The 26,128-nt window shown below is 39.6% G+C and overlaps 1 protein-coding gene across 5 annotated transcripts in view; it reads left to right on the forward strand.

The window, feature by feature from the left end:
* The window catches only part of Pde4d (phosphodiesterase 4D), a 1,402,687-nt gene that overhangs the window by 1,184,106 nt on the left and 192,453 nt on the right, over window positions 1–26,128 (forward strand). For all 5 annotated transcript variants that reach the window (XM_042690975.1, XM_042690977.1, XM_042690976.1 and 2 more), the window contains 2 exons: window positions 7,885–8,076; window positions 22,613–22,649. In XM_042690975.1, the coding sequence (XP_042546909.1) occupies window positions 7,885–8,076; window positions 22,613–22,649 (229 nt within the window). The remainder of the gene's footprint in view (window positions 1–7,884; window positions 8,077–22,612; window positions 22,650–26,128) is intronic.

Consider the following 26,128-nt stretch of genomic DNA (forward strand, 5'->3'; position numbering starts at 1 on the left):
TGAGCGCTGTCCCTCAACTCTTCAGCTCAAGGCTAGTGGTCTACCACTTGAGCCACAGTGCCACTTCCAGCTTTTTTCTTATGTGGTGCTGAGGAATCGAACCCAGGGCTTCAGGCATGCAAGGCAAGCACTCTACCCCTGAGCCAACTTCCCAGCCCCAGTCTCACTAATTTTTGCCCTTGCAAACCTCAAACTGTAGTCCTTCTGATCTCCACCCGCCAAGTAGTTGGGAATACTGGCATGAAGTCACCAAAATTGGCACAAGAAATTAAAAAAAAAGAAAAGAAAACAAAGAAATATTCTACTATAAGTGGGTTGCAGGTGGCAACCTGCAATCATAGCTATTGAGGAGGCTGGGATCTAAGGATTGTGGTTTGAAGCCAGCCGAGGCAGAAAAGTCCGTAAGAATCTTATCTCCAAGCCGGGCACTGGTGGCTCACGCCTGTAATCCTAGCTACCCAGGGGGCTGAGATCTGAGGATCGAGGTTCAAAGCCAGCCCAGGCAGGAAAGTCCATGAAACTCTTATCTCCAATAAATCACCAGAAAAAAAAAAGAAGAAAAGAATCTTATCTTCAATTAACTAGCAAACAGTTGGAAGTGAAGGTGTGGCTTAAATGGTAGAGCACTAGCCTTGAACAACAACAACAAAAAAGTGATAATTAGAGCTCCTAAGTTAAAGCCCCAGGATGTATATACACAGAAATATCAAAACGTAGTTATATTTCCATTAAGCTTGTGGGTCCTCATTCCCTCTCCTTTGTGACCAAAGTATCCACAAGAATTCCATATGAAAGCAATAGTAGTGTCTGATAGACAGAGGAGAGTTGGATTAGGATGGTAAACCGTGTAATATGTGTTAGGGTTCTTAAAGTACATCTACTATCCAGAGACTGGGGTCTAAAGGACTGTTTCTACCCATTCTATTCCTCTTGAGCCCCACCCAAGTTGTGGGAGAACTTCAGGCCTTCCACATTTCCTATAAGGAAATTGTTCTTTCTTCTTGGTAAATACTATCTACTGAAAAATCAGTGAAGTCTCCACCCTCTCCCGGATGTTGCCACACTGGGATCTGGGAGCAGGGTGGAGGAACTACTGAAGGTATAGGAGTAATCTGACTCCTGAATCTTCCACCTCATTGATTGTAGTAGTACATCCTGTGGTTCGGCCCTGAGTTCCCTTCCTGTCACCTTTTCTCCAGGGCTAACCAAAGCCAGGTAATGAGGTCAAGAGAGTGACTCAGGTAAAGAGAAAGATCTAAATTAAAAGGTCACTCTTAAAGATAAGGAATAATACAAATGAAGCAATAGCAACCTAATTCTGAGTATGTACTAGCTGAACTAGACAATAGAGTAAATGCTTTCCAAACATTTTCTCTTTTGAGCCTTAAAATTATAAGCATTATGCCCACCTTTGGTCCTCAGCAACACCCAGACCTGAGCTCCTCCCAGCCCTGGAGTTCCCCCTGCCCCCATCCAGCTGGCCCTCCTTCTCTTGGCCTAGCTCCACCTGAGCTCCCACCTACCTCACTACCACCCTCCAGACCCTCCTGCTACCTGGATAGGGACAGGTGCCATGCGCTCCCTCTTTGGGGAAATATGGCTCCTCCAATAAACCTTATTAAAATACTCTTTCTCCTGTGCTGGCCTGCCTCTGCGTGGGCATGGATGTGAGGAATCCTTTGAAAATGGCCTTATAGTTAAGGGTGGCTTAACCTTATGAAGAAATAGATGCTCAGGAACAGACACTAACTTTGTCAACTAAAAAGTAGAACCACGGTTTGAAATGGAATCCTTGTGTTGTAACTGTCAAGTAGATTTTATAATAGGAGAAACTATAATATGTCACAGCCTTGTAACAAAGAGTACCATTGTTCCTTAGCACACAAAGATGGAAACAGCTCTCACACTGTAACCCAGAATGGGTAAATGCTTCCTTCAGCTTCCCAGTGGCCACATAAAGTCACAGGTTCTTAGATTCACTTATGAAAAGCACTCCAAGTGGTTTCACAGAAAGAGAGTCTCACAGGGCAAAAGTTTTAGGAAGGATTTACATTAGTATTATAGAATTTAAGTAGGGAGAGATGGAAAAAGAAAAAGCAATATCTCCTGCTCCCCATGCTGGAAATGGTGGTTAAGGACTCAATGGTGGCTGCTGCTGGTTTCCTTCATTCTTTCTGAGCTGGGGAATACACTTTGTTCTGTGACTTACAATGGTTCTGAGTAGGTAAAATAGATGAGGCCCACTCAGAAACACAGGTAACCTTCAGGACTAGTTTCTAATGTTGGATCATTCTGCCATTTTTTCAATCTTTTCCTATCTCAGAAGAATTCCCAGATGTTTATTTACCATTTCAAAGGAGAAGCCAGATAGCTCCCATAGCTCAGATTTTTACCATTTCATTTTGTTTTTCTTCCCTCTGTGTCTCTCTCTGTGTCTGTGTTTGTCTCTGTCAGTTTCTCTCTCTCTGTCTGGCTCTTTCTGTCTGTCTGTCTCTGTCTCTGTCTCTGTCTCTCAATGCTAGGACTGGACACTATCTCTTCACTTTTTCTGCTCAAGCCTGTAACTACCACTTAACCCCTAGCATGACATCTGGCCTTTCAAGGGTTAACTGGAGATCAGAATCTCACAGACTTTCCGGCCATGGCTGGCTTTGAATCTTGATCCTCAGATCTCAGCCTTCAAACTAGCAAGGATTATAGGAATAAGCCAGTAGTATCTGTCTCAGATCTGCTAATCTTGTCACTTAACATTACAAAGAAGGTATGGTATTTATCTGGGTAAAAGGGTGGTAACTTATCTATCTTTTCCAGTTTTCTTTCTGATTGTAACTTCCGGAATTTGGTCCTGTTGACATTTAAAAAAAAAACAACAACAGGGGCTGGGAAGGTGGCTCGGTGGTAGAGCACTTGCCTTGCATGCTCGAGGCCCTGGGTTCGATTCCTCAGCACCACATAAGAAAAAAGCCGGAAGTGGCGCTGTGGCTCAAGTGGTAGAGTGCTAGCCTTGAGCTGAAGAGCTGAGGGACAGCGCCCAGGCCCAGAGTTCAGGCCCCATGACCGGACCCAAAAAAAAAAAAAAACAACAACAACAAAACAGTCTAATTTCCCTATCTCCAGATACTCCACTGTACTCCTCCCTTAAAGGAGATTCCATCCTGTCCTTCAGTGTGGAGGCTAAGGTTCTGAAGTTAGAATAGAAAAAGAGAGCTGTTTACTAGAGTATCCAGATTCAAGGAAGAGACTACATGACACAGAAAAAAAGAGAGTAAAATGTTTAAACTAGAGAAAAGAGAAGCTAACATCAGGCCAAAAGGATGAGACAGGTAACAGTAAGATTAGTAAACCCACTGGGAACAGTTGGTCTGGATGGAGAGAGTTATATCATTATTATCATCCAGTAAGTACAGTGAAATTGAAGTGTGCTGAGGGTAGGCACGTTTTGTTGGTTGCTTTTTTTTTTTTTTCTGTGTCGGGGGAGGGATGGTTTATAGAAAAAGACTGGCAGATACACACAGCCTTTAGGAGCTCCGATTCCTACAGGCTAGCTGCTTCTGACTCCTACTGCCCCCTCACAGGGGACCAGGGCCAATGCAGCTGCTTCATTACTTCTCTACCATTGCCTTTTGGTAAAAGCCAGTTCCTAGGGCTGGGTAGTTATGGCTCTTGCCTCTAATCTTACCTTCTTAGGAGGCTGAGATCTGAGGATATAGTTCAAAGCCAGCCCAGGCAGGAAAGCCCATGAGATTCTTATCCCTCAAAGTAGGAGAGCACTAACCCTGAGCAAAAGAGCTCAGGGACTGGGACCAGGCCCTGAGTTCAAGCCCCATGAATGACAAAAAGAAAAAGAAAAAGCCAGCTCCTATAAAGAGTATGTGCCTGTCTGAATGACATTAAAGGAAGCAAACATGTAGGACAACAGAGGATCTTACTTAGTTCCTGTTACTAAGACCTTTCCCAAACCCACTGACCTTCCTTTAATTTCAAATGAAATTTCACACTCTGTAAAGAAACTCATTTAGCACATTCCACAATATTGTGTCACATAAAAAGCCTGGTCTCAGAATTAGCTGTGGCCTGTGTAACCATATGTTAATTGGAATGCCATTTTGAAAGAGTTAACACTTGAGGTTTGATCCAGGCAAAGAAGCTGAATGGTTTGCTTGTATTTTTACTGGTCAATAGCAAACTTTGTAACAGGGACATAAACACAGTATCTGTTCTCAGTCTCTAGAATCAGATAGCTTGAGTTTAACACCTATTATGTAGTTTTAAATGCAAGCTACTCAGGAGGCATCGTTATTAGCAATTTATTTCTATGTATTATAAGGTTGTGCTTTTTAAATGATATTTAAGAAGTTATTTTCTTGAGTGTTTAAGTAGAAAGTCAGACCTTCAAAGTTTATTTGAAATGAATTTTGTTATCCAAGAAAATTATCTCCATCTAGTGGACAAATTCTTATGTTACAGTCTTCAAAGAAAAATAAATCTTTGACCATCTCCAGTCATCTTCTGACCTACGGATAAATGTTTTTATTTTTATAGGTGATGTTATGGTACAAAATGTTAATTGTTTTAAGATGGTTAGCAATAAATTTTAGAAACTTATAGTGAAATGTTTCTGTAAGCTAACACCTGATTACAATAAAAATAGTATTCAGATTTAAAACATTATAAATCACTGATTTTTATTTCATATTTTCTTAGTTATTACTTACCTGAACAGAAAAAAAGAATTAGACCAAGAATCATACTACTACAGCATTTCTGTTCATGAAGAACAAGAAGATTATTTTCTCATTATTTTTAACAGAAAAAAATGTCTCACTATTAAGGCGAAATCAACATACGCAGTTTTTTTTTTTTTTATGAGTTCATACACTAAGGTCCTCTTGCCAAAGAGCTGTCATGTCTACCATCTCAGAAAAGAAATTCACTACTATCATCCCTCTACTGAGAAGTCTGTTTTCCATCTGTATGTCTGATACCTTCAAAAGCCCTTTAAAAATATACTCCTTTATGAAAACTGTCAGATACAACACCCTAACTTAACATTATAGCAGTGCCTTAGTGTATACCTAATAGGCATTTAATGAATGTTTATTTAATTACATATACTGAAGAAGAGCTTGACTGGCATCCCTTAATATCCTACTTAATGATTCAAGACCCCTTTCTTTATGCCATGAATCAGATTTCTTTCTACTTTTGAATATGTGTGTGTGTGTGTGTGTGTGTGTGTGTGTGTGTGTGTGTGTGTGTGTGTGTGTTGGTACTGGGACTTGAGCTCAAGGGTTTAGGCTATTCCCTTAGCATTTTCACTCAAAGCTGGTGTTCTACCAGTTGAGCTACAGCTCCACTTCAAGCTTTTTGATGCTTAATTGAAGAGAGGAATCTCACAAACTTTCCTGCTCAGGTAGGCTTAGAACTATCATCCTCAGATCTCAGGCAACTGGGTAGCTAGATTTGTAGGCATGCTTGAGCCACTGGTATGCAATCATGGATGTATTTCACATTAGTTGGAGAGTCATGATTGATCATGAAATAACCTCTCTAGCATATTCTTTCACTTTGACCTAAATCTTTGGGTCATAAATAATATTGATTACTAGAAACTCTCAGAAAGAAAATAAATGAGTTTAAAAGATTGCCTGTTTAATAGATGGATTTGTAGTGGGGAGGGGCAATGAGACCACTGGGTCCGTAACGAAAATGTAAAAGATTAAGTTGAGCGAAAAGTGCTGACACGACAGGACCACACCTGGAGTTGGGATCCCAGGAAATGGCCCAGAGGGCCAGCCCACACTGGCTTTTAAGCATTTTGGGCTAGGTCTGGGAAAGGAGGAGGCTGGGTGTTGGTGTTAGCCAATGATGGTTACAAGAAATGCGCACCTTAACCAAGGTTTTGCTGGTGGGAAGCAGGGGAATAGAACAATGGGTGGTGACTGTTCCACTGGGTTAGGGCTAGCATTGCTCAGAAAACAGCAGAAGCAGAGTTACAGAGTGACAGGGTTAGGGAGTTGCAGAGTTACAATTACAGTTACTAGCTAAAGTAACAAGTTACCAGGGAAGTCTTATCCACAGCACACTTACATTTATATCTTAAAATCATTCATTATATATTTCACACAATCCAAGTCAAATATCATATTCCATCTTTACGTCCTCCACCATATCAGATTCAATTATTTTGAGTTGAAGATGGAAGCCAGGGTCTCACATATGGCAGGCAAGAGCCCTCACTGGGTTGTATGCTCAACTCTGGATAGAATTTACAATGGGGAAATGCTAATGACAATTGAACTTGAAGTCATTAGTCTATTCACTCAACAGTTTAACACACACACACACACACACACACACACACACTCACACACACACACACACACACACACACACACACACACACACACACATACCCTCCCCTCTCCTGGACTATATCTCAAGCTTCAAAACTTTTGAGAACTGATCTTGTTTTCATTCTGGTTGATGATGAATTAAAATAGCCCTTTCAGGAAAGTTTATCTAGATTACAAGGTTTGAGACATTAGAAACTGTAAATGGTTCCTTTTTGCCCTCAACTCTGAAAGATGTGTTGCTGAACAAAGTGTTGGTCTTTTCTGCATTTGATCACTCCTTACAAACCTCTTAGCATAGGGCTATTTTCTGTTTTGTTGAATGCAGAGCCTGCTGCATACCAGACACACATTCTGCCAGTGTGCTACACTCTCAACCCCAATCAAGATTTGGAAGTGACCTGTGAATTGCTAAGAATATTTTGAGTTTACATTTTCAAAGCTCACAGTCTAGGAATGGGGAGGAGAGAAACACTTTAGTTCTCCTTAGCTCGGTCAGAAGGAATGGAGAAGTTGTTTAGGGAGAAGAGAGGGGCATTTCCTGGAGGTGACCAGACAGCCTTTAAGGAAAGGCTGGGTTCTCCAGGGTGAGTGACAATTAGGAGTGTTGTGAAATTAAGAAGTGATTGGCTGAAGCCTGCTGGGGAGCTACCCACCCCACTCTTGCAATTGATAGCAAGAGGTTGAAACTTTTTAGTCTAGACAAGAAGTTTAGATTTTATCCTGAGGGAAACTGAGTGACTGAGGGTTTACCCTGAAGAATGTCTCGATTGGATTTGCCTCTTAAAGAAAATCATACACGAGTGCAGGCTTAAAAATGGATTGAAAAGGCTAACACAAAGGCTATTATGATATTAGTGAGAGTTGATAAAAATCCAAATTGAAGTTAAAGGTAATTTGGGAAGGATGAGGCGATGACAGAAATCAGCGATGGGATTATTGTAGTAAAAAAGGAAAAAAAAAGCCCAAGTTTGGGAATGGCAATAGTTCCATAATTGGTACATGTTAAATCAAAGTCAAACGTTGAGTGCATTACTATGGACCTGCTTTTATTTATTTATTTACTTATTGTACCAGTACTGGGGCTTAAACACAAGGCCTAGGCATTGAACCTTAGCTTTTTCTACTCAAGGCTGGTTGGAGCCACATGTCCACTTCCTGATTTTCATTTTTATGTATTTTAATATTATCATTCTTTAATCAGCTTTTATCCACTGTAAATTTTCCTGGTGTTAATTTCTTAACTCAAGCCAACACTATTTGCTAAAATATTAACCCAGGGCTGGGAAGGTGGCTCAGTGGTACAATGCTTGCCTTGCATGCCTGAGGCCCTGGGTTCGATTCCTCAGCACCACATAAGCAAAAAGAAAAAAGCCAGAAGTGGCGCTGTGGCTCAAGTGGTAGAGCGCTAGCCTTGAGCTGAAGAGCTGAGGGACAGCGCCCAGGCCCAGAGTTCAGGCCCCACGACTGTGCCCCCCCGCCAAAAAAACCCCATAAAATATTAACCCAATTCCTTCTCTTTCCTTTGCAGTTTCGATGTGGACAATGGCACATCTTCGGGACGGAGTCCCTTGGATCCCATGACCAGCCCAGGATCTGGGCTAATTCTCCAAGCAAACTTTGTCCACAGTCAACGCCGGGAGTCCTTCCTGTACCGATCTGACAGTGATTATGATCTCTCTCCAAAGTCTATGTCCCGGAACTCCTCCATTGCCAGTGATATGTAAGTACAAAGCTTTAAACTCAGTTTGCAAATCCCTAAGATACTAGCTTGGATAGCATTTTGGATATAGATCAGTTGATGTATGTACAGATGATGACACTGGTTTGCAAATTAGACTGAAAGATCTTAGAAATTTTGGCCAAATTAAACTGAATTTTAAACATAAATCACTAGAAACAAGCACCAAAAACATTAGGCAGACTAGAATTATCATCTAAGACATGGCACAAATTGAAAAGTAATTACAATTGATAACAAGGCTTGTGCATCATATACTATCACTACCTTCTTTTGTGGGGTGCACATTCTATGTTCAGGAAGCTTCTATGTAGGTCTTTAATCTTGTCTAAGATCTGCATGGTCACTTTTGGTAACTTTCTGTATAGAATTGTTCTTTATTCTCCTTGTCCGTATTTAGACATTTGTCTGGTTACACTCATTTCTAATGATAGCATTTCAAAACTCCTCATGGGGTGCAGTCCATCCTTTAGGAATTGGGCAGTATGGGGTCCTTAATGATCAGGTATTGTGTCTGGTATCCTAACAGCAGTCAGTCTAAATGGGGTTCTAAAAATAGTGTTGTACCTTGCTTGCTCACAAAATATGATGTTCTTGGGAGTTAGATTTTCCCAGTTATGTTACTGATGGCCCATCTTCTTCAGCCTTAAACAACTGTCTCAATGGCATTATTTCTAAGTCTGCCCCCTTTTCTCTGTGTGTGTGTGTGTGTGTGTGTGTGTGTGTGTGTGTGTGTGTGTGTGTGTGTGTGTGTGTGTGTGTGTTCATGCCAGTACTGGGACTTGATCAGGGCCTCAAACTCTAAGCATTTTTCACTGAAGACTGGTGCTCTACTACTTGAGCCATCCTTCTACTGGCTAATTGGACATAAGAGTCGTATAGACTTTTACTGCTCAGGCTGGTTTTGAACCTCAATCTTGAGGTCTTCAGATCTCAGTCTCCTGAGTATCCAGGATTACAGGTATGAGCCACCTGTGCCTGGCTTAAGTTATTCTTATCCCAAATTTTACAGGTTTGAAACTCAAGACATTTACTCACTTACAATAAAAACACTTATTGCTGGGTGCTGGTGGCTCACACCTGTAACCCTAGCTACTTAGGAGGCTGAGATCTGAGGATCATGGTTCAAAGCCAGCCTCGGCAGGAATGTCCTTGAGACTCTGATCTCCAATAAACCACTAGAAAACTGGAAGTGGCACTGTGGCTCAGGAGGTAGAATGCTCGCCTTGAGCTGAAGAGCACAGGGACAGCACCCAGGCCCAAAGTTCAAGCCCCACTACCGACAAAAATAAAATAAAATAAAAGCACTTTAAAAAAAATAAAAGCACTTTTAAGAAATCTGTTCTTTCTCCTAATCTGTAATATTGTGGAGGTCTAGCATTTTAGGTCACTCTAATGAAGTATCCTCTAAGTATTTACAAAGTACTACAGGAGCAAACTTAAGATGAAAAGGATTCTCTTCCAAAGGGAGAAGAAATTACAAGACCAAGGTAAAATAATGTAAAAAATGTGAAGCATAGAAAAATCATGAAAAATGACATTCTGCTAGATGGGCAGAGCAAAATATGGTAAGAGGGAAAGAAGATTTAAACTGCATCTATGGGAGTCAAGAGGCACTGAGGTTTGGAGCTGGGTTTTGGCCTGGTCATATTCTTGTTTTCCTTGCATTGTGACTACAGTTACTCTATTGTGAAATGATTGTGCAATGAAGAGACTACAGGGAAGCAGTTCACGTCAAAATTCACAGAAACAAAGCAGATTAAATAGGATGATGATCTAGATTGGGGAAGTGGTGGTGGCATAAAGATGGTCCAGATACAAGCCTTACATGTGAGCCAGTGTGTGTGTGTGTGTGTGTGTGTGTGTGCGCACGCGCGCGCGCGCGTGTGTGCACGCCGGTATGAGTGTGCATGTTAGGACAGCCAATGGGAAAGGAGAATCAAAGAGAATGCTAGCATTTTGACCCTGAGTGAATAAATCAATAGTTGTAGACAGAAGTAATAAAGGATTAAGAGTGGATAGTGTAATAGTAGATCATAAGAAATAAATTCAGCTCTTCTGAGTTGAGGATTGGAGAAATAAGACAACTCATTAAGCACAGAGTAGAGAACCAGAAGAAATGAGAAGAACCAATTACCTTCCATAATTACTAGGTCTTTGGATGGCAATTGAATGAAGAAGCATCTGAGTCAGGAAATGGGATTAGAAACCCAGTAGGTGGAGTATTGAATTGGGAATGGAGATATGAGCTATTGTGTGTATATTTTTAGAATCTCCAGAGTTAAGGAGAAAAGAGAATTATGGCAGCCTGAGGAAGAATTTAGTTTAAGGGGAAAATATAATTTAGGACACTGGAGCTGAGCAAAAGTGCCAGAAAAGAGAGACTAAAAATTCCAGACAAAAAGAGAATTAAAGATGGAGGTGTAAGCCTGGCATGGTGCATACCTGTAATCCTAGCTACTCAGGAGGCTGAGATCTGAGGATCCTAGTTCAAAACCAGCCAGGACAGGAAAGTCCGTGAGACTCTTATCTCCAATTAACTACCACAAAACAGGAAATGGTGCTGTGGCTCAAGTGGTAGAGCGCTTGCCTTGAGCTAAAGAGCTCAGGGACAGTACCCAGGCCCAGAGTTCAAGCCCCATGACAGACCAAAAAAAAAAAGAAAAGAAAAAGTAAAGAAAAAGTGATGGAGGTGTACTCACAGATGAAATTAAGTTAATGAGTTCAGAAGACTATCCTTGAAACACGACTGAGGACAAGATTCTACTCTCTCTTGAACTAGTGTTTGAACTCATTGCCTGTGCACATGCTCTGCTTCCTTTCTTGGCTGGCACGGTACCACATGAGCCACATCGCCAGCCTGGCTTTTTTGTTGATTGTTTGGAGATGAAATCTAGTAAACATTCCTGCCCAGGATGGCCTCCATTTTATTAATTGTAGCTATTATTTTCTCAAGTTGTAGTGAATAGACTTTTGAATATTTGTACATAAATTGTTTCTGTCACAACCTCTTCTCAAGTTAGTAGAGATTAATTATTCGTATGCAATTTTTATAAGGCCTAATGACATTTTATATTTTTAAAAGAGCTTTTATTTCCAAAGTCTGCTATGAGTGATGTCATTTGGCGGGTGCTGGTGGCTCATACCTGTAATCTTAGCTACTCAGGAGGCTGAGATCTGAAGATTCCAGTTCAAAGATATCCTAGGTAGCAAAGACTATTGACACTCTTACTTCCAATTAATCAATATATAGCTAGAAATGGAGCTGTGGCTCAAAAGCATGAGCCTTGAGTATAACGGCTTAAGGACAGTGCCCAGGCCCTGAGTTTAGTCAGGGCCAGCACCATTTGTTGGAGTGGCTGTCTTTTTTCTATCCTGTATTTTTGACTCCCTTATAGGTGGCTATAGGTCTATGGGTTCATTTCTGGGTCTTCTAATGTATTCCATTGGTCCTCAGGCCTGTTCTTGTGTGGATACCAAGCTGTTTTTATCACTATGGCTTTGTAGTAGAGTTTGAAGTTTGGTATTGATATTTCTCTAACACTGTTCTTCCTGCTAGGGATTATTTTTGCTATTTGGGGTCTTTTGTTATTCCTTATGAATTTTTGGATTGCTTTCTCTGCATCATTGAAGAACATTGTTGAGATTTTTGTTTCTTTGTTTTTTATTCAGTCACTGATAACATTTTATTATTCAAAAAATAAGAGTTCCATGAATGGTAAGGTATAAATTAAGCTTGTTTTATTTTTTTCTGTCACTGAACTAAGGAATTTAAAATACTAACTAGTTATATCTTGTATTTTAATATATCTTAAAAGTAATTACAATAAAGAAGTCTTAATGTTTTGACATTTTGAATAGCCACATTTTTAATGCCACAGGCTATCAATACAGTTTTAATGCATTATGACAGGGAGATAGTGTCAATACATGTGAGTGTCACTGGATTGTACTGTAACCTTTAAAATAACAAATGGTTTAACCAGGTGCTGGCTCATACCTGTAATCCTTTTTTTTTCTTTAGTATATATTTTTTATTGTAAAGCTACTGTACAGAAGGTTACAGTTACGTGAGTAAGGTAATTAGTACATTTCCTATCGAGCATTGTTACCTCCTCCTTTGTTTTTCCCCTACCATCCCTCACTCCCTTTCCCCTGAAATTGTAAAGTTCATTTTTAATATAGCATCTTATACATCTCATTGTTACAATGGGTCAACCTGTATTTCAGCATTTTGTTATTTCCCTTCCCCAAATTAGAAAAATGTATATACAAGATACAGGGCACAGGAATCAAATACAGTGACAACAGTTGTTATACTGTGGGGGGAAAACATACAAAAGAAACAAAAATAATCACATGGTACATTATAAATACATTAAAACAACAGCAACAAAGATAAAACCTCTTGTGTCCCTATCTTGGGGTTCATTTCGCTTAGCATCATCTTATATGGTCAAATGTACATAGCTTTTGACTTTTTCTGCTTGTCCTAGACATATACTAGTTACTATAAATAATGGAAACCATGGGACCTATGTTTCTTTGTCCTGGCTTATTTCATTTAATACAATTTTTTCCAAGTCTTTCCATTTTCTAACAAATGGGGTGGTATCATTCTTTCTAATGGAGGCATAGAATTACACACACACACACACACACACACACACACACACACACACACACACACACACATACACACACTATATCTATCTATCTATCTATCTATAGTGTGTATGTGTATATATGTATATATACATATATCACATTTTGTTGATCCATTCATCTACTGAGGGGCATCTGGGTTGGATCCATATCTTATCTATGGTGAATAATGCTGCAATAAACATTGTGCTGATAGCTTTAGTATGACCTTGTTTGTGATCATTTGGGTAAATGCCCAAAAGTGGAATTACTGGGTCTTAGGGGAGCTCTATGTGGAGTCTTTTGAAGAATTTCCATATTGCTTTCCAAAGTGGTTGAACAAGTTTATACTCCCACCAACAATGAACAAGTTTAAACTCCCACCAACAACGCAGTAGGGTTTCCATTTGCATCCCCTCCAGCATCTGTTGATATTAGCTTTCTTCATATAGTCATTCTAACTGGATTGTGATGGAATCTCAATGTTGTTTGATTTGCATTTCTTTTATGGCTAAAGAGGCTGAGCATTACTTCCTGTGTCTATTGGCCATTCTTATTTCCTCTTCAGAGAAGTTGCTCTTTAAGTCTTTAGCCCACTTATTAATCTGGCAATTGTTTCTTTGAGGATTTGTTATTGGGGAATTTAATTTTTTGAGTTCTAAGTATATTTTAGATATGAGACCCTCGATCGTTGTATGGCTAGTTGTAATCCTAACTACTCAGGAGGCTGAGATCTGATGATCAAGCGAGATTTGAGGCCAGTTGGGGTAGAGATTCCATGAGACCTAAGTCTTTTATTAACCATCAAAAAAGTTGGAAGTGGAGGTATGATTCAAGTAGTAAAGTGCCAGATAAGCAAGAATGTAAGGGTCTGAGTTCAAACTTTAGTATTGACACAAAGAAAATTGAGGTATGTGTATATGTATATTAATATCCCAACATTATAATTGCCAAAGTAAGACATGACTTGAGGTCTCAGGGGCTATGGAGAAATATTTGCCTTGAAAATTTCTTAAATCCGAGAAAAAAAAATACATGCTGACTGCCAAACAACTTAGTAATTCATGATTTCTCTGGTAAGCTTACTGTGATGTTATTCTATCTTCAGGGGAGTTCTTTCTAATATTTAACATGCAATTTCCTTCACAGTTACTGTAGCCCTCACTAAGTTTAGTTGTTAAAAAAGATCAGTGGAGAAAACTAGTCATCTGAGCCTTTCCAAATTCCTGTAAGTAGAGAAACAGATAATGTGCAGATGAATCCTTTACACTTGTAAATATTGACTACATAGTTATGCTATGTTCTCACACTTAACATTTTCTGAAGATTAGCACCAATTTCTTAAATATAGGGAATCTGAGTAGTTCAATAAGTAAAGTAAAAAATGAGTAATTTATTAATAATGAAATTAGCCAACATTTCTGTGAGACACAGATTACCGCTTGAGAACAAACTATGATAATTTTGATCAACAAAGAATTGGCCTAATTTGCAATGCATACCAACGAACAGAATTTCTGAGAGAAAATTTTAAGTAAAATAGTAAAATAGTATCTTAAAGATAAAAAGCAAGCCCAGTAATCTGGACAGTGCTCCTGTGCGACAGGCCCTAACTGAAGGATTTGAAAGAACTGAAAATTACTAGCTCTTCCTGCCCCTGGGAATATCAGTGTCAGGTTCAACCAGTTGTGGGTATTCTGCCTGGTAACTCTCACTCTTCCTTACCTCTATCCTCTCTCATCTATTTATTAAAGAAGAATAAAGTCAGAAGTCCACTCCAATATGTTACAAAACAGAAATTTAGTTGGGTGCCTGTGGCTCATGCCTGTAATCCTAGTTACTCAGGAGGCTGAGATCTGAAGTTTGCGGTTCAAAGCCAGCCAGGACAGGAAAGTCCATGAGACTCTTACTTCTGATTAACCACCAGAAAACCAGAAGTGGTGCTGTGGCTCAAGTGGTAGAGCACTTGCCTTGATCTGAAGAACTGAGGGATAGTGCCCAGGCCCAGAGTTCAAGCACCTAGACTGAAACAACAACAACAACAAAAAAAGCCAAAAACAAACAAACAAAACACCCAGAAAGTTTCTAAAGCATGCATCCTGATAGTGGATAGTGGATGGGAAGGGGAAGGGAAATGGTGGCAGGTAGGGAAGTTGATTTCTCTTTTTCCTTATTCATTTCCTTTCCTTTCCTTTTCTCTTTCTCTTTCTCTTCCTCTCTCTCTTTCTTTTCTTCTCCCTCCCTCCCCTCCTTTTCCCCCCCTCCCCTCCCTCCCTCCCTCCGCTCCCTCCCTCCCTCCTTGCCTCCCTCCCTCCTTCCCTCCCATCCTCCTTTCCTTCCTTCCTTCCTTCTTTCCTTCCTTCCTTCCTTCCTTCCTTCTTTCCTTCCTTCCTTCCTTCCTTCCTTCCTTCCTTCCTTCCTTCCTTCCTTCCTTCCTTCCTTCCTTCCTTCCTTCCTTCTTTCCTTCTTTTTGCTTGTTTGTTTGAGCTGGTAATAGGGCTTGAACTCAAAGCCAGGGCACTGTCACTTAGCTTTTTCAATCAAGGCTGGCACTGTACCAGTTGAGCCACACCTTCATCCACTTCCATGTTCTTGGTTAATTGGAGGTAAGTGCCTCACAGCCTTTTCTGTCCCAGTTGCCTTTGAACCATGATCCTCAGATCGCATGTTCCTAAGTAGCTAGAAATTACAAGCATACGCCACTGTGGCTCGGCAGATTGCATTTTTATACTGATATTGGACTTAAACTCAGGGTGCCAAGCTTTCACTCAATGTTTGTACTTATGGCTGGCACTGTACTACTTGAGCCGCACCTCTACATCCAACTTTTTGGTGGTTAATTGGAGACTGGAGTATCTTAAGAATTTGTCTGCTCATGTTGATTTCAAACTGCCTCAGCCTCCTAAATAACTAGGATTATTGACTTGTGCCAAGGAAAGTTGAGTTCAGTAGGTGGTAACTAATACATGTCTTCTACTACATTTTAAATACAAGCGTGTATTAACCGGCTGGTATTTTAGAATGAATGCCATTCAGGAACTATCAACAGTACCTAATCCATGTCAGGATGTCACTTGAAGATACCATAGATCTATGAAATCAAGACAAAAATGCTCGCAGTGCATTTCCTGTCTTTATTCATTATTCTTTTAAATTTCTAGACAAAATAGGAGACAGAGAGGCAGCTGATTTTGAAATTCTTGTATAAATATCTGTTTTCACTGACACATCAATCATTTTAAATATTTATTATGCTTGTCAGTCTCAGCTACTTAGTAAATTAATAATGAAATCTGTTTCTTGAGATAAGATTTACAAGGGAATATTACTAAATCATGCTCTCTAATTCCCTTCAACATGAAACACTTAATGATATTCTATTACAAATAAAGAGAAAGAAAGAACCCTTGATTAGATCCCAGGGTCTGGTCAGAAAAACAAAGTCAAGAACACAAACATTGGACTTAGATATCAGACTTCTGACAATGTGTGGTATAATTGCAGTCAGGTTTGTTTAAGAAACATCCCCAAATTAATTGGATCTACCAAATGTAATATCACTCAGCTCTGTGTCAGCTTTCTATTTACTGTCTTGAGACGTCAGGAGTTTTTCTGCATCACACAAAAAAATGCGACACTGAATACTGGACAGCTGTGACTAAACATATATAAGTCCTCAGTTAGAAGGATCTTGAAAAAATTGTTAAATGAAATGAGTCAGGACCAGAGAAACAGGGAATGCATGTTTTCCATTACATACAGAAGTTATATTTAGGTTATAAACTTATAAGTGAATGCATTGGGTGGTGTGCAAGTGTATATAAATCAAATAGTGTAATCCTTGAGAAAGAAAACGTCAAAGTTCAGCAAAATAAAACACAAGAAAGTAGGTACTCAAAAGGGATGGGGTAGGCTGTCAAGGGAAAATGGATAGACAAATGAAGAGAAGACATGCACAATATAGTCAAGAATCTAATGTATGTTTTATAAAATTAAGAAAGTGGAGAAGGAGTAGGTAGGGGAGGGATGGGTGAGAATGTTGAAAGAGGTAACATTGGTCAAGATGTATTTTCTTTATATTGTCTTTATAAATAGCATTTTGTAAAATATCCATCCCTTTATACTACTTCTTGAAGATAATATAAATAGACAAACATATAGTAAGATGTCTCCTAGTAAATGTCATTAATGACCCCAAGACCAAAACCTTTTAATTCCTCCTATCATTCTCAGGGAATATGAGGCTGTTGTTATTGTTGTTATTTTTGGTGCTGGTCCTGGGGATTAAACTTGAGCTTTTGTGCTCAAGGCTAGTGCTCTACCACTTGAGCCACAGCTCCACTTATGGCTTTTTATGATTAATTGGAGATAAGACTCTCATGAAATTTTTCTGCCCAAGCTGCTTTTGAACTGTGATCCTTAGCAGATCTGAGCCTCCTGAGTAATGAGGATTATAGACATGAGACACTGCTGCCTGGCTATTTATTTTTTTATTTTTTATTTTTATTTTTGTCAGTCATGGGGCTTGACTCTGGGCCTGGGCACTGTCCTTCAGTTCTTCAGCTCAAGGCTAGTGCTCTACCACTTGAGCCACAGCGCCACTTCTGGTTTTCTGGTGGTTTATTGGAGATGAGTCTCACCAACTTTCCTGCCCAGGCTGGCTTTGAACTGTGATCCTTAGATCTCAGCTTCTTGAGTAGCTAGGATTACAGGTGTGAGCCACTGGCACCCACAAAGAGTGTTCTTCAAAGAAACCCTTAACTTTTAAAACACCTGGCTCCATGGTGTATATTTACTGCCATTTTGACAAGGACCTCTGAGCAGTCTACTAGGCAAACCCCAGACTTCAGACTGGCCTTTGGGAAGCACGGACCTCTGCTATTTAGAAAGGTATGGCCACTAAGGAGTTACTTTGGATCTCATAGCCTGGTTCTTGGAGTGGAAATATGGGCATCTTTTAATGCAAGAGGCTTGAATGAAGACTCAATGCCAGGCACATAGTAGGCTTATGTAACGTGTTGCTCTCCTCTCTATTTGATCAAGTTCTTCCTTTTTAATGTACAGAATGTTCCACATGCAGACCTTTAAAATGAGTACCCTTGCTACCCAGCAATCTTCTTCTGCCCAGAAATCCATTCTGGAGCAAAACCAAGAGTACAAGGCCAGTGACGCTAAGAAGAGGCCTGTCAAGTAATTTAAACTGTGAAAGAAGAGCCTGTTCCTAGAACACAGAGTGAAGGCACTTGTAAAGCCACAGGCCTGTGCACTGCCTTTTCCATTTCCCTCTCCTTCCTCCCTTCTGTGGAATCAGACTCAGCCCACAACTCACAGCCACTGGCTGTCATTTGTTTCAACAGCACTCCTGATTAATCCTTAGTGTGTTAGTGTGTGGCATTTATGGCATGTCTGTTGAAGGGCATTGATAACATACTTGTTTGTCAAATCAAAAAGACATGTATGTCTTTGTTCCTTCTGGGGTCTACCCCTTACAATGGAACAATGATAAAAAATAACAGTTTAAAAAATAACAGTTTTTTAATCATTGGAACCATTAAACTATCTTAAACATTAATATATAAGTCTATTGGAACAGTCTTCTGATGTTTGGTTTTCTACTAATCAAATAAGAATATAACATACTACACAATTCATGGATTTGTTCAGCATTTGTAGGAATGTTTGACTTCAAACAGATAGTTTGTATATGGACAAAAATGTTGCCAAATGTTTAAATGTTTAGCCCTGGATTTTATGTTCATACTTTCTGAAACCCAGAGCATCAGTATTTCTCAGTTACTTTGAGAGTCAGGCAATCATTTGAGAAAAAGTTGATAAGAGAAATTGTGCCCTTAAAATTTGCCTACAGTCAGCAAAGATAGGAATGATGTGCCAGACAATGAAATGTTGCTAACCAACCCTGGGTATTATTTTGTGTGTGTGTGTGCCAGTTCTGGGGCTTGAATTCAGGGCCTGGGCACTGTCCTTAGGCTTCTTCTGCTCAAGGCTAGAACTCTACCACTTGAGCCACAGTACCACTTCCAGCTTTTTTCTGTTTATATGGTATTGAGTAATCAAACCCAGGGCTTCATGCATGTTGGGCATGCACTCTACCACTAAGCCACATTCCCAGCCATGGGTATCATTCTGAAACTTGTAATTTAGTTTTGACCTCCTAACTTTTATCCAATTCTTGTGTTGGCATTTTTTCCTATTTTTCTAATATTTTTCTAGTGTCTTTTTATTTCTTTTCTTGTGCCTTTACTGAGACTTGAACTCAGAGCCTTGCATTGCTACTTAGGTTTTTTTTTGCCAAAGGCTGGTGCACTATGACTTTTTGGTGGCTAATTGGAGATAAGTCTCAAAAATTTCCCTGCCATAGCTGGCTTTAAACTAAAGCCTTTGTTTTAAATGCATTTAAACTATTCTGTAGGAGTCTAGACATTGAATTTTTAAGGGGGATAAATACACGGTACTTGGTGAATTTATGTTAAATCTCTTAACCAATTTGAGCCTTGATTAACTTATCTAAAAAATGGGAATAAGTAAGGTGCCGGTGGCTCATACCTGTAATCCTAGCTACTAGGAGACAGATCTGAGGCTCACGGTTCAAAGTCAGCCCAGGCAGAAAAGTCTGTGAGACTCTTATCTTCAATAAAGTACTAGAAAACTGGAAGTGGTGCTGTGGCTCAAGTGGTAGAGCGCTCACCTTGAGCTGAAAAGCTGAGGGACAGCGACCAGGCCCAGAGTTTAAGCCCCACGACCACCACCAAAAAAATCCCACTTTTCTTGCAGAGTGGTTGTGACAGGTGTTGATGATGCATACAGAATGTACCTACCTGGCTTTGGAGGCATGAAGCAATTGGTAGAGTTCCAGAACAAAAGCATCAAGTACTGAGTCCACATCCCTGTCTCAGACAAAATAAGAAAGAGGTGGGGGGCTGGGGAAGGAAGAGAGGGAGGGAGGAAGTGAAGAAAAGTATCTACCATGATAATATTGTTCTGATTCCTGTATATGTTTGGAAATTTCCAGAAGCTTTAGAGTCTTTCAAAGCCCTTTCAAAGCCCTTTCTCTCTAGGTTGTTACTAATTTATTTCAGGTCCCCATTGTACCTACCCTCAACAATACACTGTTCTCCTGACTTCCAATTTTGTCCCTTTAAGCCCCTTAATCCATTATAGACCAACCTGTCAAGGGTTATTTTTGTTTTGTTTTGTTTTGTCTTGTCCGTCGTGGGGCTTGAACTCTGGGCCTGGGCGCGGTGCCTGCACTCTTCAGCTCAAGACGAGCACTTGAGCCACAGCACCACTTGCAAGGGTTATTTTTTTAAGGGTTATTTTTAACTATCAATTTTCTTAGTCTTAGTTGAGTATTGGTGGCTTATGACTAATCCTACCTACTCAGGAGGCTGAGATCAGAGGATTGCGGTTCAAAGCTAATCTGCACAGACAGATCCAAGAAACTATCACCAGTTTACCAGCCAAAAGATACAACTGGAGGTGTGGCTTAAGTGGTAGAGCACTGGCCATGAGTAAAAAGCTACAGGAGAACACGAGGCCCTAAGTACAAACTCTAAGTACAGCAACAACAACAATGACAACAAAGTTCTCAATCTTTGCATACCTTCCCAACAGCATGAGAAAGAAAAAGTTATTGAACTATAGAAATACTTTCATTAGTATCTATTAGCTAATATCTATTAAATGGTAAGTACATTTCTCATTACTTAATCCCTAAATAACATTCTATGTATGTCTTATTACTTCCCATTTCTACGTGAGGAGACTAAGGGGAAGGGACTAAGTATGTACAAGTTTACCCAACTAGTACATGGCAGGGCTAGAATTCCAGCCCAAGATTTCATCAGAGAATAAACTCCAAGTTCTTTCATCAATTGGAGGAGCACTTCCTGATCTGCTGCCTGGCGTACCACTAGCCACCATTCTTGCATTTCCAGCCTTGAGTAAATTTTTTTTTTTCTCTAGAATCTCTCAGCTGCTCATCCAGCTCCTTAAATCCGTTATGTAGTTTCTCACCCTGTGGCTCCTCTGCCTCTTGTGGCTTGTCTCTCCCTCCCGTGTGCTCTGGCACACTGGTGTGCTTGACATGTTGATGCTCCACACCTGCTCTTTCTGTGGGTCATTTTCTAGGAAACAATCTTCCTGGTTTTGGCCTCAGAAGACCTTCTCAGACTGGCATCCTGGCTCTACCATTTATTAGCTTCTAGACATTCTGACCTGTGTGAACTTCCGTTGCTTCCTCTATAAACTGATCATAAAACTTGACGTCCAACTTCCTGAAGAGTGTAGGGTGACTCTGTGAATAATTGCTGCAGATAACAGGTGTCCCTTGAAAAATGTAGTTCTAGAGATAAGGAAGCACAAAATAAGCATGTCTTTGATTTTCTCTGCTCTTATTTTCCACATTTTGACTTTCCAGATACCTGTGTGATTTGATGGTATCATAACAAGTGATCTCATCGTTAACAATGAATGGTGAATGAATGGCACTGAGGCATGTTTCTGGGTGGGGTTTGGAGCCCAGACCCCTGTGGTCCTCTTCAGATGGCCACAAGTCAGTGGACAGTCCGCACTGTCCTCAGTGAGAATTAAATTCAGAAAACAGTGCTTGATTAAGCACTATGTCTAGCTAGGAGCTGGTGGCTTATATACACCTGTCATCTTAACTACTCGGGAGGCTGAGATCTGAGGATTACAGTTCCAAGCCATCCAGGACAGAAAAGCCCGTGAAACTCTTATCTTCAATTAACCACCAGAAAACTGCAAGTGGAGATGTGGCTCAAAGTGGTAGAATGCCAGCCTTGAACAGAAAAGCTCAAGGACAGTGTCCTTACCCTGATTTCAGGTCCATGACTAGAAAAAAAAAAGGAACTTTGTCTAAAATTAAATATATGGTGTATATTTACAGTCTCAGCATTTAATAGGCTGAGGTGAGAGGATTGTGAATTCAAGACCAGCATGGGCTATGTATCTGACTGAATCAGAAATGAATGAATGAATGAATGAATGACCAAACACATAAATACAAATAAACAAATAAATGAAGGTCTTTGGTTAGTTAGATCAAGTGATAGCCCGTAAAGTTTCAGGAAATGCTTTCTTTAAAATAAAAAAAAGGAAATGCTTTCTGAAATCATTTATACTAGGAAATACTGCCAAGGAATTCTGGGCCTAGTTTTTCAAATGTTGTACAACTTTGCTTGTCTTCTCCTGTCCCCTTTAAGACACATCACGCTGACACCTTGCTCCTATATCCCAGGCTTGGTGTAGCTGAGGTTGCTATAGCAACAGCACACAAGGAGTAACATTCCCCTGTAACTACAGTGACTGGGACATGAGTCAGTTGACAAGTTTCACAGGGTTTTTATTAGTGTATGATGCAGTCCCATGTCATCTACAGTTCTTGGCCGGTCCAAGTTTTACATGTGGTGATGCAGAACACTTGATGCTAATCACCTTCAAGGGTTAGATGGCCCAGGGTCCCCTAACAGAAGCCACAGCAGCTGGTCTCCTCCACAGTACCCTTGACTAGTATAGACTAGTATCTATAGTAAGAGGCTAAGAGTAAACTTGGAGCCCTAGTGCATATCCCGATGTGTCTGTAAACAGCAGCAGTGCCATTGGTTGATGATTGAAGATTTCCTCTTTTTTAAACAGGGAGCCGGATACTGATTAATATCCTAGAAGACATATTTTTAAGCCAGTAGCTGGAAAGAACACTGGCTGAAGAATAAGGATAGAATTATTGTCATTCTTATGGGGATTGGTGAAAGTGGAACTTACCATTGAATGTTGATGAAAAGTGGCAATAAGAGTTATTGACAACTTCTAACACTGGACTTGGTTTGTTTTTCAGACATGGAGATGACTTGATTGTGACTCCGTTTGCTCAGGTAAGCACACTTGGTGAGTGGGCCGGCGTCTCACAGATTTGGAAATTTGATTGAGGATTTTCATTCTGGTTTTTACTTTAATGTGAAACCAAATACAAGTGTCAATGCAAAGTTTTGTGGTCCATTCAAGTAATTGAAAGGTATTGTGAGAGAATGAAACCTTGTCCCTATCTTTATGTTTTCTGTAAACCCAGAGACCCAAAGAGTATCTTTGCTTCAAACAACAAATTGCCTGAGTGGTAGAGTACTTCAGTGAGCCCATATCTCCTTAACTGGTAAAGCACTAGAAGCATGTATCATGATTAAATTACAAGTAAATTAAATTACATGAGTAGGTACATGATCAGTGCTTGAAATTCAGTATTCCAATTCAATCTGATACCTTATTTACTGCTTTTTAGATGTGTCATTTGTGCAAAGACTTAGCTAAGTGATGTAGTTTAGATCATTCCTTTTGGGAATACAAAAATAAAACCACCTTCACCTTGTGATATAGATACAAGGTGATAAAATGATCTAAAATGTTGTTGTATATTCATGAAAAGGTTAATGATCCAATATTCTTTGTGTAAAATAGTGCTTCTTAAACCCGACTACAAGTGAGCCACATGTATTCTTTATCCCAGTGTCCATACTGCACCTCTGGCCAATTAAATCTAAAATTCTGGGGGCTATGGTGGAGTTATGTATAGATGAACGTGCTATTTTAGCTCTAAGATGCCATCATCTTAGAGTAATAGTAGTATCTAGATATTGAAATTATATTTAGTTCTTCTACCTTTTAAATATTTCTGAAATTTTATTAGGGCTATTATTTGGGTAAGAAGTTTAAACAATCTATAGGCTACCTAATGTGTAAGAGGGGTTAAAATATGAGTTGCAGGCAGAGCACTGCTTAGTATATGGGAAGCTGTGAGCTCTATCCCCAGTACTTAAACAAAATTGAATATGATCACTCTATTCTTTCAGGTGGTTAATGTGTGTGCATATACATATCATATTATATATATATATATATATATTGCTTAAGAGTTTTCTGAAGGCTATTAAATCTTTTTAGTATTTATATTTTTATATCCAAAAGGTTTGCCTATTTAATCATATTGTCTCTAGGCAAAATTTTATAAAATAGACTTTCTAATTGATTGCTATTGAGAACTTAAAGTATCTAAGAGCTGTAAGCTAGGTGAACAGTTATAAAACAGTATAGCACACTCATTTAGAATCAGTTATTCTAATTTGAGCTTATTCAGGTGACTACTGTTATTTTTAACTAAAGTCTCTTAAGTATTATTATTGTTTAACAAACAATATCCAAATATGTGACTAAAATAAAAAGGCTTTATGCATTGTACTTTATATTCTAGGGATAATATTCAAGTGACACTTATCTCCAGATAGTATACCAACCTTAGCTTGATACTTGCCATCAGTGCTTTTATGTTCTAAAGAAATCTAATGTTTATTACATAATGGAACAACTGTAAGGTACCTATAATCACCAAAAAACAAATTGAGTCTCATTATACTAGGATGTTTATGTGGTTTTTATATGTAAAATGTCATTTAGTCTATGTTAGTATTTTATATATTTATTGATTAATTAACTGATTGATTGTGTAGTATTGGGGATTGAACCAAGGGCTTTATACATTTCAGATACGTACTCCATGTCGTAAGCTATGTTCCTCTAACCCTAACGAACTATTGGAATAAAAAAGACATGGGATGAGACTCTTGAAATTGATGCTTTAAATAAATAACAACTCTGTGCAATATAGTCCTACCTGATACACAAAATGTTTCTTAGGTGAATTTAGAAGGTTTCATTACAACTAGCTAAGCTACTAACTTACATTGCAGAAGCTGCTTGTTGGTTCAGAGAGTACAGATTCCTTTCCACAAGTAGACTTCTCCTGGAAAACAAGATCTAAAAAGTACCACCAATACATATATTAAATCTCCACACCATTAGAATGTCTTTGGAAAAGTAGGGGAGACCAAAGGCCCAGTTTATCAGTTTAACAGCTTCGGTTTACGAGTGGCCTTCTGCTAAGTCCTGTTGACCTAAGTAATAACTCCTCAAAGATATGTTTGTCCACCTGTAATTGTAGCTACTCAGGAAGCTGAGATCTGAGGATTGTGGTTCAAAACCAATACAGGCAGAAAAGTTTATCCATGAGGCTTTTGTCTTCACATAGCCAACAAATGCTAGAAGTGGAGCTGTGGCTCAGTGGTACGATGTCAAACTACCAAGTGAGAGTGTAAGGCCCTGGTTCAAGCCCAGTTAAAAAAAAAACAAAAACAAACAAAAAACCAACCCCAAACCAAAAACGTCTGCTTAAGTGTCTTTTATGTGCATTATTCCCTTCTTATGACTCCTATAATTAATTAACCCTCACTGTCTTCAGTGGTCAAAAACCTCTCCCAAGCCCATGTCTCTGTCATCTTCCCTATTTCTTTATGCCTGAGTACTGCTCCAAAATATGAAAGGAACCTTTATGTTCTTTGCAAAGCATGCTTTTCTGCAAAGCAAAGAGAATAAAATCCTCAGTTATCAGAGAATTTAGGAAGTCATACAAAGATTTATTCCCCTTTGTTGAGTGGGGTTGAAACCTAAACTATCTTCGACAGACTCAGTTTTCAGAAAGAATCATACTGTATCTCTATCATTCTAATGGCCAAAAATTGTCAGAGTTAGGGCTGGGAATGTGGCTTAGTGGTGGAGTGCTTGCCTAGCTCTGGATTTGATTCCCCAGTACCACATACACAGAAAAAGCCAGAAGTGGTGCTGTGGCTCAAGTGGTAGAGTAGAAGCTCAGGGACAGTGCCCAGGCCCTGAGTTCGAGCCCCAGGACTGGCAAAAAAAAAATGTCAGAGTTAGATTCTTGCTACTGCTGTTTAACTTCTTTCCCATTTCCAATTTCCTACCCTTTCCCATATAAGTTCAAAATCCCTTTAATCCCTGTGAAAACATGTCATCTTTAAGTAGCTTGTTCATTTAGAAATATTCTGCAGTGTTTTGGTATGAGTTCTTCCTTAGGCATCAAGGCTGGGTGTTGAGGGGAACACAGAACACCTCAGGCCCCTCTGACCCTGCCTGAATTTCCTCCCTGTGAGCAGACAATGAAGCCAGCATCCTTAGGGACCAAAATGACCCACAACATTGAGTCACATACCAGAGGACCCTTCTCCATCATCAGCTGCCTCTGGTCCAATAGTCTTTCTATTTGAGATTTGTCCACTTTGCAAAGCCCTGTAGCCTCTCTTCTCATCTGGAAGCATACTATGCAATAAAAGGCAAAACGTTTGATGAAGTGAAAGACCCAAATACTGGGTCTCTCACACGATTCAGACTAAGGCTATGTGTGTATGTTTGATTTTAAAATACCAGGTAGGAACAACCACTTGGTTTTATCTTTACTGTAGCCAAAATGCATCATCTGAATACTTTTAGAAAAAAAAATGTAGCAGCTGTG

This window comes from Dipodomys spectabilis, unplaced genomic scaffold (assembly GCF_019054845.1).
Source record: "Dipodomys spectabilis isolate Male_0828 unplaced genomic scaffold, ASM1905484v1 ptg000140l, whole genome shotgun sequence".
NCBI classification, from domain to species: Eukaryota; Metazoa; Chordata; class Mammalia; order Rodentia; family Heteromyidae; genus Dipodomys; species Dipodomys spectabilis.